Source organism: Anguilla anguilla, chromosome 1, assembly GCF_013347855.1.
Source record: "Anguilla anguilla isolate fAngAng1 chromosome 1, fAngAng1.pri, whole genome shotgun sequence".
Taxonomy (NCBI): Eukaryota; Metazoa; Chordata; class Actinopteri; order Anguilliformes; family Anguillidae; genus Anguilla; species Anguilla anguilla.
In genome coordinates, this window is record NC_049201.1 from 50198095 (window position 1) to 50211698 (window position 13604).

Sequence of the window (13604 nt, forward strand, 5' to 3'; positions counted from 1 at the left end):
TCAATAAGAAAGTGAGAGGCAGGCTCAGAGTGGCATGCTGTGTGAGAGTCAGGCTCAGAGTGGCATGCTGTGTGAGAGTCAGGCTCAGAGTGGCATGGTTATGTGAGAGTCAGGCTCAGAGTGGCATGCTGTGTGAGAGTCAGGCTCAGAGTGGCATGCTGTGTGAGAGTCAGGCTCAGAGTGGCATGCTGTGTGAGAGTCAGGCTCAGAGTGGCATGCTGTGTGAGAGTCAGGCTCAGAGTGGCATGCTGTGTGAGAGTCAGGCTCAGAGTGGCATGCTGTGTGAGAGTCAGGCTCAGAGTGGCATGCTGTGTGAGAGTCAGGCTCAGAGTGGCATGCTGTGTGAGAGTCAGGCTCAGAGTGGCATGCTGTGTGAGAGTCAGGCTCAGAGTGACATGGTTATGTGAGAGTCAGGCTCAGAGTGACATGGTTATGTGAGAGTCAGGCTCAGAGTGGCATGCTCTGTGAGAGTCAGGCTCAGCGTGACATGGTTATGTGAGAATCAGGCTCAGGGTGGCAAGCTGTGTGAGAGTCAGGCTCAGAGTGACATGGTTATGTGAGAATCAGGCTCAGGGTGGAAAGCTGTGTGAGTGAGGTTCAGAATGGCTAGCTCGGCGTAAACTGCATGTGTTTTTATACTCAGGAAGCAGTGAAGACGGTGTGTAATACGTGTGTGTATCCCCACCCGTGTCCTTCCCTCAGAATCCCCCAGGACGCAGGTGTACTCCCGGCTGCTCCCTGCGGCCTCCTCCCTGCACCACGAGCTGTACCACCACTTCTCCAGCTTTCCCGACTGCCGCCAGAGAGAGGCCCTGCCGACCCTGCTGCTGAAGACCACCACCCCCCTCAGCGTGCCCTCTCCGGAGGAGTGGACCGACCCCATCGACATCAACAGCCCCGGCACACAGGTCCCTGCCCACCGTTATTCATACTCGCGCCATACTGCTTTTCACCACAAGAGGGCAGTAAAGGTCCTGAACCGGTGGCTTTGTGAATATTTGTTTAGATCTTCATCAGATAAAATGGTGTTGGGTTTGGCATATTAATGACACACATGTTAGGATATTAGTGAATTGCAGGAGAGCAGTGTGTATTGGTGAATTGCAGGGGACAGTGTATAAAGGCAGTCCCCCCATCAGTGTGTTAAGGCTGGTTTTGGTTAGCCCTGCAGAGCGTGCTCAGCACAGTGAGGTAATCTGTGGTTAGGAAGCTTCAAACGCAGAGAATGGAATCTGAAGTCATGAGCTTGTCTGATGCAGGGTCAGCACTATTTTGCATAGTATTATGCATGATTACATCGCTTCTACAGTGCGCGTGCGTTCCTTACAGAATGTGTATGTGTTACTGACAGTGTGTGTAGCTGATGTATATGTGTGTATGTGTGTGTGTGTTTCTGTTGCTGATGGTGTGTTGCTGATGGAGTATGTGTGAATGTATGTTGCTAATGGATGTGTGTGTGTGTGTGTGTGTGTGCATGTTGCTAATGGACTATGTGTGTATGTGTGTGTGTACAGGTGGTTTTCCTCCCTGGGTTTGGCTGTTTGTACATTGACGTTCTGCACCATGGTGGCACAATAATCCTCACTCTGGCACCAGAGGGCAGGGTGGACTCTGTCATCAGCCAGCACCACAGGTATCCCTGTTCCACCCGCACACCTCATATACCCTGCACCCTTGTTACTCAACTGTCCACTGTCCCTTTACCTGGGAGTCAGGTGTGAATACAGTCTGGCCATTTAGGAGCACTAATAGGTCACTTAATTACCTGGGGGAAAGAAAACCTGGGCCAGATTTGGATTTGAGGTCCAGGTTTGAGTATCCATGCCCTACACTATACACGCTGTGCCTCCGTCGCACCTCATACCCTACACTATACACCCCGTACCTCCCTCAACACCCCATACACTACACCATACACCCTTTAACACCTCACTTCCTGTTCTATGTACTGTTTATTATCTTTTTAGAGCATATTACCCTATGTAACTTTTTAAAAACACCACTGTTGAGTTTGCTCTCATGAATTTGAAAGTCAAAAATTTTAAATCTGTCCGCCTTGAGGGGCTTCTGAGTGAAAATGTCTCCTGGTTTTGTATTTCAGGTATATTCAAAAGATTTTAATTGGCATAAAGTAATTCTAGTGCACTATTCAATCAAGATTCCCTGCCTCGTTTGATTAAATCTGCTGTAATTTTATGTCCACTGGAGGGCGACATTAACTCCTTCAGTGAAGCATTTCTTCTGTGTTCTAGTTCTTGTCCAGGTGTTCAAAGGAAAAAAAAAAATATATATATTCTGGAAAATCAGTACTTTATTACATATCTATGTGGGGCTGTATAAAAAGAGTTCAGGATAAGCATGCCATTCATTGCACCCAAGTTAGCGAACAAGCTGCTCTTCATTGATACTCCTGTTGAAACTACCTCAGTAGCTCAGTTACAGTGCCAGTGCCTGTATGTACACGGCTGCATGTTTATCCTGGCAGTGAGCAGTGCTGTTTGTGTGCCCTGCAGGATGTCCAATCACGCGCTGGCCTTCAGAGTGCTGCTGACCGAAGCCAGCGTGACACTGCGCGATGACATCACCAGCTCCACAGGCTCGGTGGAGCTGCTCCGCCTCACGCTGTCCAAGCTGCTGCTGAGCCTGGCGCCATCGGCAGACCGGGGCACGGCCGCGGAGGGCCTGTCGGACGCCGGCGCCCTGGGGGTGGAGCTCCACTGCGCCAGCCTGCAGGTGGACAACCAGCTGTACAACCGCGCCAGCTTCCACTTCCCCGTGCTGCTGTGCCAAGAGCAGCGGGCAGAGCCGGCGCCCTGGACCCGCGACGCCAACCCCACCGTGTCGCCGCACGCCCTGGAGGAGTACCGCACCACCTGCTTCCTCCGCCTGGGCCTCACCCTGTCCGGGGACGAGTGGCGCGTGGACCAGGTGGCCTTCCAGCTCAAACCGGCCCGCCTCTACCTGGAGGACACCTTCGTGTACTACATCAAGACCCTGTTCCACACCTACATCCCGGACACGGCGCTGGGGAGGCCCGGGGGGCGGGGCCGGCGGGCGGGGCGGGGCGGGGGGGCGGAGCTCCCCGAGCAGGTGTGGCAGTCGGTGCAGGCGCTGGTGTACCCGCTGCGGCTGCAGAAGCTGTCCATCCAGCCGGTCAGCCTGCTGGTGAGCATCCACGCCTCGCTCAAGCTGTACATCGCCTCGGACCACACGCCCCTGTCCTTCTCGCTGTTCGAGAGGGGGCCCCTGTGCACCACCGCCCGCCAGCTGGTCCACGCGCTCGCCATGCACTACGCCGCCGGAGCGCTCTTTAGGGCCGGTGAGTCTGCCCTGTACACACACACACACACACACACACACACACACATGCACACACACACACACACACGCAGACACACACACGCACACACACACACACACACGTACACACACACACACACACACACACACACACACACACGCACACACACACGCACACACACACACACACACACACGCACACGCACGTACACACACACACACACATGCGCAAACACACACACGCACGTGCACACACACACACACACACACACACACGCACACATGCACGTACGTACACACACACACACGCACACATGCACGCACGTACACACACACACACACATGCACGCACGTACACACACACACACGCACGCACACGCACACACACAAACACACACACACACACACAGGCACACACTCACAAGTACATGCGTATGTAAATAAGTACACAAACTGCATGAACATACTGCAGTATTCTTCCTACTATTCATGCACACACTCACACACAGACACACACACTCATACAAATGTATACTTGCCCAATTCTGCAGTTATGCACTCGTAGGGTTGGGGGTTAAGACTTCAGCTGTAACTCCATCTGCAAACATTTCAGCTGATCTGCACATGTAGATAGTCATTTAGCGAATGGGAAGAGCTCGTACATCATCTGTGATTGAATTACAGCTGATACCCAGTGTGTTTAATACCAATGCAGATGTCTGACATCACAGGTGGTCTGTCAATGAGTCTCTGCGGAGTGCCAGTTCCATCACAGTGTGCTCTGCGTGCATGCCGTATGCATATGGAAGCGTTTAACACCGTCATTCTGACCTCAGAGATCACCGTAAAGGCTGGGTCCTGGTTGCTCTCGTTAGATACCTCTTCTCTTGTAACATTTTAGCACATCTCTACCTTTTTACACACACACACACACACACACACACACACACGCACCACACTTCACACACACACCACACACACACTCACACCACACATCAGACACGCACACATACACACCACACACATACACACACACACACACACACAAACACAAGCACAGAAAACACATCACAAACACACCACACTCATGCACACGCACAACACTCACACACACACACACACACACACACACACACACACACGCACACACACACACACACACACGCACGCACACACACACACACACACGCACATACTCACACACACACACACACACACACACGCGCGGGCTGAGGGTTTGCCTCTCAGAGGGACTCATACCAGGACTGCGTTGGTATTCGCTGGACGTCATAAAGGCCTTGTTGCGCATCACCTCGGCAGAGTGATTTATGGCCGACAGGCTGCTGTGGAAGTCACTGGGAAGCGCCGTCAGGCCGTTGCTTAATGTGAGCCCAGCCCATCATTAATGTGAAGCAACGATCTGCTAAGACCCAGATACAAACGCCTGCTCCACCAGAGCGCAGTTCGCAGCAAATAAATTTTGATGGGCTGTGTTTCCTGCGGAGTAGGTGCGGAGAATGAGAGAGGTGTGACGTCTGAGCGCTGTAAATCCACCGCCGGGCTCTGTGCATGACATCATACACACGTGCGCCCATGTACTTCAGCCGGGAGTCTCAGAGCACAGAACTCAGTGCACTTTCAGCCTGTTTACATCATGTGGAGAGGCATCGGTGATTATGGGATCCGCGTGAGAGCGCCCTCTTCCTCTCCTCGTCGAGTCCATGTTGCGGACTCTGTGAAGGAGGAGGTGCCTCTCTCTGGCCTCTGTCCCCAGGGCTGGACAGGGACTGGGGCACGGTTATCTGTGTGTGTAGAAAGTGAGAAAGATCGGTCCTGTTCGGCACCCGCTGAGTGTGTTACTGTGTTCTGAATGTGCGGCCCCCAGCGCTCAGTGTGTTACGCTCCCTGTGTGTTTATTGTGTGACGGTGTGTTCAACACGTGGGACTGTGCCTGTTCTGTGAGGTTGCTGTTCTGTGTGACGGTGGCTGTGTGTTCAGTGTGTGATTTTACATGTTCAGTGTGTAACTGTGTCTCTCTGTGCTGTGTCTGTAGGTTGGGTGGTGGGCTCTCTGGAGATCCTGGGCAGCCCTGCCAGTCTGGTGCGCAGCATTGGGAACGGCATCGCCGACTTCTTCCGCCTGCCCTACGAGGGCCTGACCCGGGGGCCCGGGGCCTTCGTCAGCGGGGTGTCCCGCGGGACCACCTCTTTCGTCAAGCACATTTCCAAAGGTGAGCGTTCCACACCTGGCTTTCACCTTTCACCTTTCACCTGTGCCTTTAACTTCAAAATACAACAGGGCCTCCAACCCTGATCCTGGAGCAGCAGTCTCCTGGTTTTTGTTTTCAGTTTAAAACCGGCACACTGTTTAGATGCATGAAGCCAGGTGAGGTGAGTTAACTAAACTGCTTTAATTGATCAGCTAAGTGCTGAGTAACAGTGAATCCAGCGCACTGTAGCTCTCCTGCTCCAGGGTTGAGGACTCCCTCTGACAGTAGGGCAGGGTTTGAGTTCAGGGTTTGACTGAAGCCCCTCTGTCCCCCTGCAGGGACGCTGACCTCCATCACGAACCTGGCCACCAGCCTGGCGCGCAACATGGACCGGCTGTCCCTGGACGAGGAGCACTACACGCGGCAGGAGGAGTGGAGGAGGCAGCTCCCCGAGAGCCTGGGGGACGGGCTGAGACAGGGCCTGTCCCGGCTGGGGATCAGCCTGCTGGGTCAGCCCCCCACACGCACATACACACATACACACTAACATGTTTACACGTTCACAGGCACACACACATACGCACACACACACACACACACACACACACACACTCACACGCTCACTCATTCACATGCATGGGATTACTGAGCACTTACACAGACACACATACATGCGTACACATGCTCAAGTGTCTATAGTCACATACCACATGCAAAAATACACACCCGGAAGAAGGGATGTGTGTACGATGACTAAGTTTAAGGAGTATGTGCATGCAGTGTCTGAGTGTGTTTTGGGGGTGTGTATGTATGTATCTGATGACTGTAAGCGTGTGTTTGCTCCTGCAGGGGCCATCGCTGGCATCGTGGACCAGCCCATGCAGAACTTCCAGAGGACCTGGGACATGCAGAGCTCAGCCGGCAGCAAGGCCAAGGGCGTCATCTCCGGAGTGGGCAAAGGCATCGTGGGCGTCTTCACCAAGCCTATAGGGGGAGCCGCTGAGCTGGTCTCACAGACCGGATACGGTAAGCCCTCTCTGTGTATTACAAATGCCCTGTCGCTGGTTCCCTACCAGGTAGCTAAACGTAGCGTTTATGCACCCTTTAGTGCTGTACGTGGTGCGTGTATGCTACAGGGGGTCCTTTTAGCGTGACTGGGTATTATATGCGTCACTGCCATTCCATTTTGTATTTGTTGGATGGCGACATAGAGGGGAGTTGTTGAATCCTGTGAAGGGTGTGGGTCGATGCTTTTGTGTTCCATTTCTTCCCCCATCAAATCATTATGAGATGAAACACGCACGGTTAACTGCCATGAGTCAGTTTCTAATGGATTTGTCAGAGTGGATTAAGTCTGTTTCCAGGACACACCTCATAACATAGTTTCAGTCAAGGAGCGTTGTTATATTAGCAGTTTGTTTTGTTTTTATGTCCAACTTCTCTGCTTCCCATCTGCAAAGCATCAAACAGATTTACCCTGTTAGCGATATGTAGGTCAATTCATCAGGAGAGCCCTGGAGATTACAGCAGATATAACGACCGGAGCATGTGATGCATGCGAGGCCTCGCGTGAATAGAGCCTGTAATTGGAATAAATCAGTTATTGTGCAGAATCCATTTTGTTTCTTTAGTTTCCGCTGGGCTCAAAGCGGTGTTTATTAGCTGTGCGTTTTGTCGTGCGGGGGCTCTTGGCGCGGCTGCAGAGAGTCAGCGTGACGTGTATGGCCCGGGGTCCTGGAGGTGGCCTGTGTTGTATTTTGGAGGGGGGGCTGGCTGGGGGTAAAGTGCACGTGGAGCGCTAACGGGTCAGTGCTGCAGTTCGTAAAGTGCAAATGAAGCGCAGCGCTGCGTGTAAGAGCGATGGCCCCCCTACCTCACCCCTCACCCACCCCCAGCTCTGTGCTGAGCAGGCTGGGCTGGGTTTACTTCCCCTCTTATCTAATACCTACTGCGGGAGGGTACTGTCACATGGTAGCCCTGGACACCAGCAGCCCCCTCCCACACACGCACACACTCACATGCACGTACACCCACCAAAGCACACACACACACACGCACGCACACACTCACACACGCACACACACACTCACACACGCACGCACACACTCACACACACGCACACATGCACTCACCCACAAAAGCACACACACACTCACATGCACGTACACCCACCAAAGCACACACACATGCACGCACTCACCCACAAAAGCACACACACATGCACGCACTCACCCACAAAAGCACACACACATGCACGCTCATACTCACACACACACACACACACGCACGCACGCACACACTCACACACACACGCACGCACTCACCCACAAAAGCACACACATCCACCCCACCCTGTTTGTTCCAGGGTGATGGCATCATTTGCCTGTGCTTTATGAACTGTTCTGAATGCATTACATCATCACAACTGGTTGCATAGCTGGGAAGATGTGATGTGAAATGCATGCAGATATTGTCCCTCTGTGGCATATTGCTGTTACTCCATCTGGAACAAGTGGGAAGAGGGTCTGATGATCACAATGTGTTCTGATTTGGGATCTGTTGAAGTGAATCATATAACTCTCATATAACAGATGGCGGTCCTGAGCATCTAACTCTGTGTGAGTGACTCCTTAGAGTATAACTCTGTGTGAGTGAATCCTTAGAGTGTAACTCTGTGTGAGTGACTCCTTAGAGTGTAACTCTGTGTGAGTGACTCCTTAGAGTGTAACTCTGTGTGAGTGAATCCTTAGAGTGTAACTCTGTGTGAGTGAATCCTTAGAGTGTAACTCTGCGAGTGAATCCTTAGAGTGTAACTCTGTGTAACTCTGTGTGAGTGAATCCTTAGAGTGTAACTCTGTGTGAGTGACTCCTTAGAGTGTAACTCTGTGTGAGTGAATCCTTAGAGTGTAACTCTGTGTGAGTGACTCCTTAGAGTGTAACTCTGTGTGAGTGACTCCTTAGAGTGTAACTCTGTGTGAGTAAATCCTTAGAGTGTAACTCTGTGTGAGTGACTCCTTAGAGTGTAACTCTGTGTGAGTGAATCCTTAGAGTGTAACTCTGTGTGAGTGACTCCTTAGAGTGTAACTCTGTGTGAGTGAATCCTTAGAGTGTAACTCTGTGTGAGTGAATCCTTAGAGTGTAACTCTGTGTGAGTGACTCCTTAGAGTGTAACTCTGTGTGAGTGACTCCTTAGAGTGTAACTCTGTGTGAGTGAATCCTTAGAGTGTAACTCTGTGTGAGTGACTCCTTAGAGTGTAACTCTGTGTGAGTGAATCCTTAGAGTGTAACTCTGTGTGAGTGACTCCTTAGAGTGTAACTCTGTGTGAGTGACTCCTTAGAGTGTAACTCTGTGTGAGTGACTCCTTAGAGTGTAACTCTGTGTGAGTGAATCCTTAGAGTGTAACTCTGTGTGAGTGACTCCTTAGAGTGTAACTCTGTGTGAGTGACTCGTTCGAGTGTAACTCTGTGTGAGTGACTCTCCAGTGCGTGCGTTGAGTAACGGCTCTTTTTCTTTCTCATGGAAGGCATCCTGCACGGGGCTGGCCTCTGGCAGCTGCCCAAACAGCTCTACCTCCCTGCCGAAGAGAAGTCTGCCCAGGCGCCCAACAGTCACGTCAAATACGTCTGGTAAGAGCCGCCCTGCCCTGCCCCGCCCCGCCCCGCCCCGCCCTGCTCTGCCCCCGCAGCCCCGAGGCCTGTATGCTTTTATCTGCTTGTTGTAGCCAGTCCCTTCCTTTAGTGCTGCTTGCAAAAAGGGGTTTTATAAGTGTGCTGTGAGAGCTTCCAGTAAGCTGGCATTCTCATGGTTTTACACTGACTCTGTGCAGGGAGGTTTTCATTAGGAGTGCGGAGGTGATGTTGGCAGAGGGGTGGGGGGGGGGGTATGCTGTGGTATTTCCAGAATGTGCAGTCCCTGAGCGAGGTTACCACTGGGTCCTAACCCCCCTCCCTCCCCGATGGGGACTGGAGGAGGAGGAACGTGAGGGCAGAGGGTGCTGTTAAAAAGGGAGGGGGTGCTCTTAAAGATGGAGAGGGTGCTGTTAAAGTGAGTTTGGGCGAAGTGTAGTGCAGGGGTAGCGGTGTGAGGAAAGACAGACGCAGGCCCAGTGTGGGGGTGGGCTCTCCGTGGGGCAGGTAGCGTTAAGTCTGGGTCAGGCCTCAACACTGAACAGAGCACACCAGGGCCGCTCACTAATGCCCCACTTGACATCGGCCTCTTAATTGCCTCCGCAGTGCTGTGTTTCAGACGTGTCATGCGCACGTGTACCAAGCAGAAATATGAAAAAGTCATGCAGGAGTGCGCAGTATTGGCCGTGGGCAAGTGGGAGTGTGAGCAATGTTTGGTTTATACATGGTGGTCGATGGCGTTTGAGCACTTACAGCACAGTGACCAATCATGCATGAGCGTGTGTGTGTGTGTGTGTGTGTGTGTGAGAACACAGTATGTGAATCTACGTTTGTGTGAACATGAACTGTATCTATGTATGTTTGCAGCAGCTGGTGTGTGTGTGTGTGTGTGTAGTAGCAGCTGAATCTCTGCAGTGTGTAGCTGCTCAATCTTTGCGCTGTGTGTATACTAGCAGCTGAATCTCTGTGGTGTGTGTGTAGTAGCAGCTGAATCTCTGTGGTGTGTGTGTAGTAGCAGCTGAATCTCTGCAGTGTGTAGCTGCTCAATCTCTGCGCTGTGTGTATACTAGCAGCTGAATCTCTGTGGTGTGTGTGTAGTAGCAGCTGAATCTCTGCAGTGTGTGTGTAGTAGCAGCTGAATCTCTGCAGTGTGTGTGTAGTAGCAGCTGAATCTCTCTGGTGTGTGTGTAGTAGCAGCTGAATCTCTGCAGTGTGTTTATACTAGCAGCTGAATCTGCGTTGTGTGTGTGTGCAGCAGCTGAATCTCTGTGGTGTGTGTGTAGTAGCAGCTGAATCTCTGCAGTGTGTGTGTAGTAGCAGCTGAATCTCTGTGGTGTGTATGTAACAGTAGTTGAATCTCTGCAGTGTGTGTGTAGCAGTAGTTGAATCTCTCTGGTGTGTGTGGTAGTAGTTGAATCTCTGATGTGTGTCTCTGAATGCTATATAAAAGTTGTGTAAGTCGCCCTGGATAAGAGCGTCTGCTAAATGCCTGTAATGTAAAAAAAAAAATGTAATGTGTAGCAGCAGCTGGTTCTCTCTGGTGTGTGTAGTAGTAGTTGAATCTCTGATGTGTGTAGCAGCAGCTGGTTCTCTCTGGTGTGTGTGTAGTAGTAGTTGAATCTCTGATGTGTGTAGCAGCAGCTGGTTCTCTCTGGTGTGTGTGTAGTAGTAGTTGAATCTCTGATGTGTGTAGCAGCAGCTGGTTCTCTCTGGTGTGTGTGTAGTAGTAGTTGAGTCTCTGATGTGTGTAGCAGCAGCTCAGTCTCTCTGCGATGTGCGTCCTGCAGGAAGATGCTCCAGTCGCTGGGCCGGCCGGAGGTGCACATGGCACTGGACGTGACCATCGTGAGCGGCTCGGGGCAGGAGCACGCGGGCTGCCTGCTGCTGACGGGGGAGGTGCTGTTCGTGGTGAGCCTGAGCGAGGACACGCAGCAGCAGGCCTTCCCCATCACCGAGGTGGAGTGCCAGCAGGAGCCCGGCCAGGACGGCCTGCTCACCCTCAGCCTCCGCCAGCACAGGGTCACCAGCGACACGGAGGTGAGGCCCAGCAGTCTCGAAAAGCACATTGTGAAGTATTCAGTCATTTGCACATGAAAACATTTGATTTTCCTTTTTCCTAATCTTCATCAGTTCAGAACAAATAACAAGACATACCTATATAGACACCTTGAATCACACGACACACGCATCCAGTCACGACACACGCATCCAGCCACATGACACACGCATCCAGCCACACGACACACGCATCCAGCCACATGGCACATCCAATGGACAAATACAATTAAATTTTTTTTTTTCAATTTTGTGTGATTGTATGATGAAACTGTATTATCAAAATGCATATGAAGATACAATTTCATCACACTTTAAGTGCAAAATATTGGTCCAAGTCCAAGAGGAATAGGTTAGTGATAAATGATGGTGATTGCTGCATTGCATACTGCATGTTATTCTATGAATAGTCGATGCACAAGTCAATTAGAGTCCATGGATTTTTGATGTAGGTCCGCATTGGATCAAAACACTAGTCAGCCTATGGTGGAATTGGCAGTGCAGTGTACAGGTTTCTTATGTGAAGTGTAACAGCTGTGGCACTACTGGAGTTAGACTGCAGAACCTTCCGGTTACCAGTCTAGTTGTACAGACGAAGTGGGCGAAGTGGCCTCAGAGCTGACCCCCCCCCCCCTTACAGGGCGACGGCGCTCGGGAGCGGCTGTCGGAGCAGCAGTACCGCCGCCTGATGGACTACGTGACGCGGACGTCGCAGCACCTGTCCCCCTCCAGCGCCGCCCTGCAGCAGCAGCAGCAGCAGCAGCCGCCCGTCACGCCCGCCGAGCCCCCGGCGACGGTCACCAAGACCTACCGCTACCTGGTGGAGCCGGCCTTCGCCCGCGTCTTCGTCAGCAAGTTCACCACGGTGAAGAACAAGGCCCTGAGGATCGGCTTCCACTGACCCGCGCCCCCCCGCTGTGCCCGCGCGGTCGCTCTCGCCCGCGTACGTAAGTGTGTGTGGGGTGTGTGTGTGTGCCCGCGGCTCGCTCCCACAGTACAGCGTCATCAGCGCTCCAGTTTGTACTCTGATTCTTACTGGAAATGAGGGATGGGATTAGAGAGTTCACACAGTGATGACACTCAGAACACACTACTTACTGGATTAAAGAAGGGATGGATTTATTCAAAAATATATGAATGTTATTTATAAAAACTTGTATGTTGGCAAGGCGTCCATTCACATGGAAAGTTAATATTTTGATAAAGTTCATACAGTCCACTTAATCACATTTATTTTTGTTTGTTTGTTTGTTAGTTTTTGTAAACACTAAAGGATATATAGGAGCAAAACCAGCCTGAGGCCTAATGGTCGTCATTTTGAGGTGCCTGGAGATGAAATTGTGCTTTTGATAACTGTAAAATGTTCTCCTAATTCAGTATTCTTTGCGTTCACTGTTTACAGCACGTGCTTCTGAATAAGAATTTAGCACAACGTTTTTCACACGCCAGCTTATGTGCAATATCAGTACACTCTGAAAGTCAAAGAGCTGCTTAGTCCAGATCCGAGCCTCAACCAAAATATACGTGTACTTGTTTTCCATGTTTATTGATGGTCTGTTATCTTGAAGCCACAAGGGGTTTTTGCTTCCATTTGACGGCTTCAGTGTGAGTTTATACTGTTATTTTTCTACATTCATCTCTGCCAAGTCTGCTTTTAGGTGAAAGGGTTATATTATTGAGATGACCTTTTTGTTAAATTTGTTTAAAATCAGTCTGCATTGTAAAGCCAACACACTTTTGTAAAGCCGCCTAATGCTTTTAATTTATATATAAATGGTAATCAGATGTATTAATACTTAAATATTTAATTATATTAAAATATTAATGTAATGTGATTGCTTGAATCATTATTTTAAAATGTTACCTTGAAATTGCATGAGGTTGTTTCAGAAATCGGGTTTCGAAAGCATTTGGCCTCACAGAATCCTGTTCTCGAAAGTTGAGGAAGAGTGTCGTGTTTTTGGCTGTTTCATTCCTTTCTGGGATGCACATGTTATTTTTATAGCTTCAAGGGGAATTTTGTACAGTTTGTGGTCATATATGATTAAATTAAATTCAGAAGACTCCCAGTCAATACTGGCTGTGCTCGACCGCTCTGTTAATGTGAAATATGTGGTCTACCGCACTTCTGACTGAAATTCAAATAAAATTTTCCACTGACTATTCCAACTATGTATTGCCAGGGTTACTATCTTCACTAAACAGAGAATGCTCAAAAACATCTTTCATTGCTCAGTAGATGTACTGTACAAGTCACTGTGGATTGATGAAGCAGTGGGAAGGTTTTAGACAATGGCAAGTGGATGCCACACAGTGGCAGTACTGAACTGGGTTCAGAGCTCACCGTGCAGGTCCCAGCATTGTGCTGGCCTCTGGGAGGAGAGGAAGATAAGGTCTGTATGCTCCTATATAC

The 13604-nt window shown here is 50.6% G+C and overlaps 1 protein-coding gene across 1 annotated transcript in view; it reads left to right on the forward strand.

The window, feature by feature from the left end:
• LOC118212693 (vacuolar protein sorting-associated protein 13B-like) overlaps positions 1 to 13360 on the forward strand; it is a 303731-nt gene extending 290371 nt beyond the window's left edge. The window contains 9 exon segments of the mRNA XM_035390874.1: positions 703 to 908; positions 1515 to 1633; positions 2514 to 3319; positions 5354 to 5530; positions 5848 to 6018; positions 6359 to 6535; positions 9034 to 9136; positions 10924 to 11173; positions 11832 to 13360. Coding sequence (XP_035246765.1) covers positions 703 to 908; positions 1515 to 1633; positions 2514 to 3319; positions 5354 to 5530; positions 5848 to 6018; positions 6359 to 6535; positions 9034 to 9136; positions 10924 to 11173; positions 11832 to 12092 — 2270 coding nt within the window. The 3' untranslated portion in view covers positions 12093 to 13360.
• The last annotated feature ends 244 nt before the right edge of the window (positions 13361 to 13604 follow it).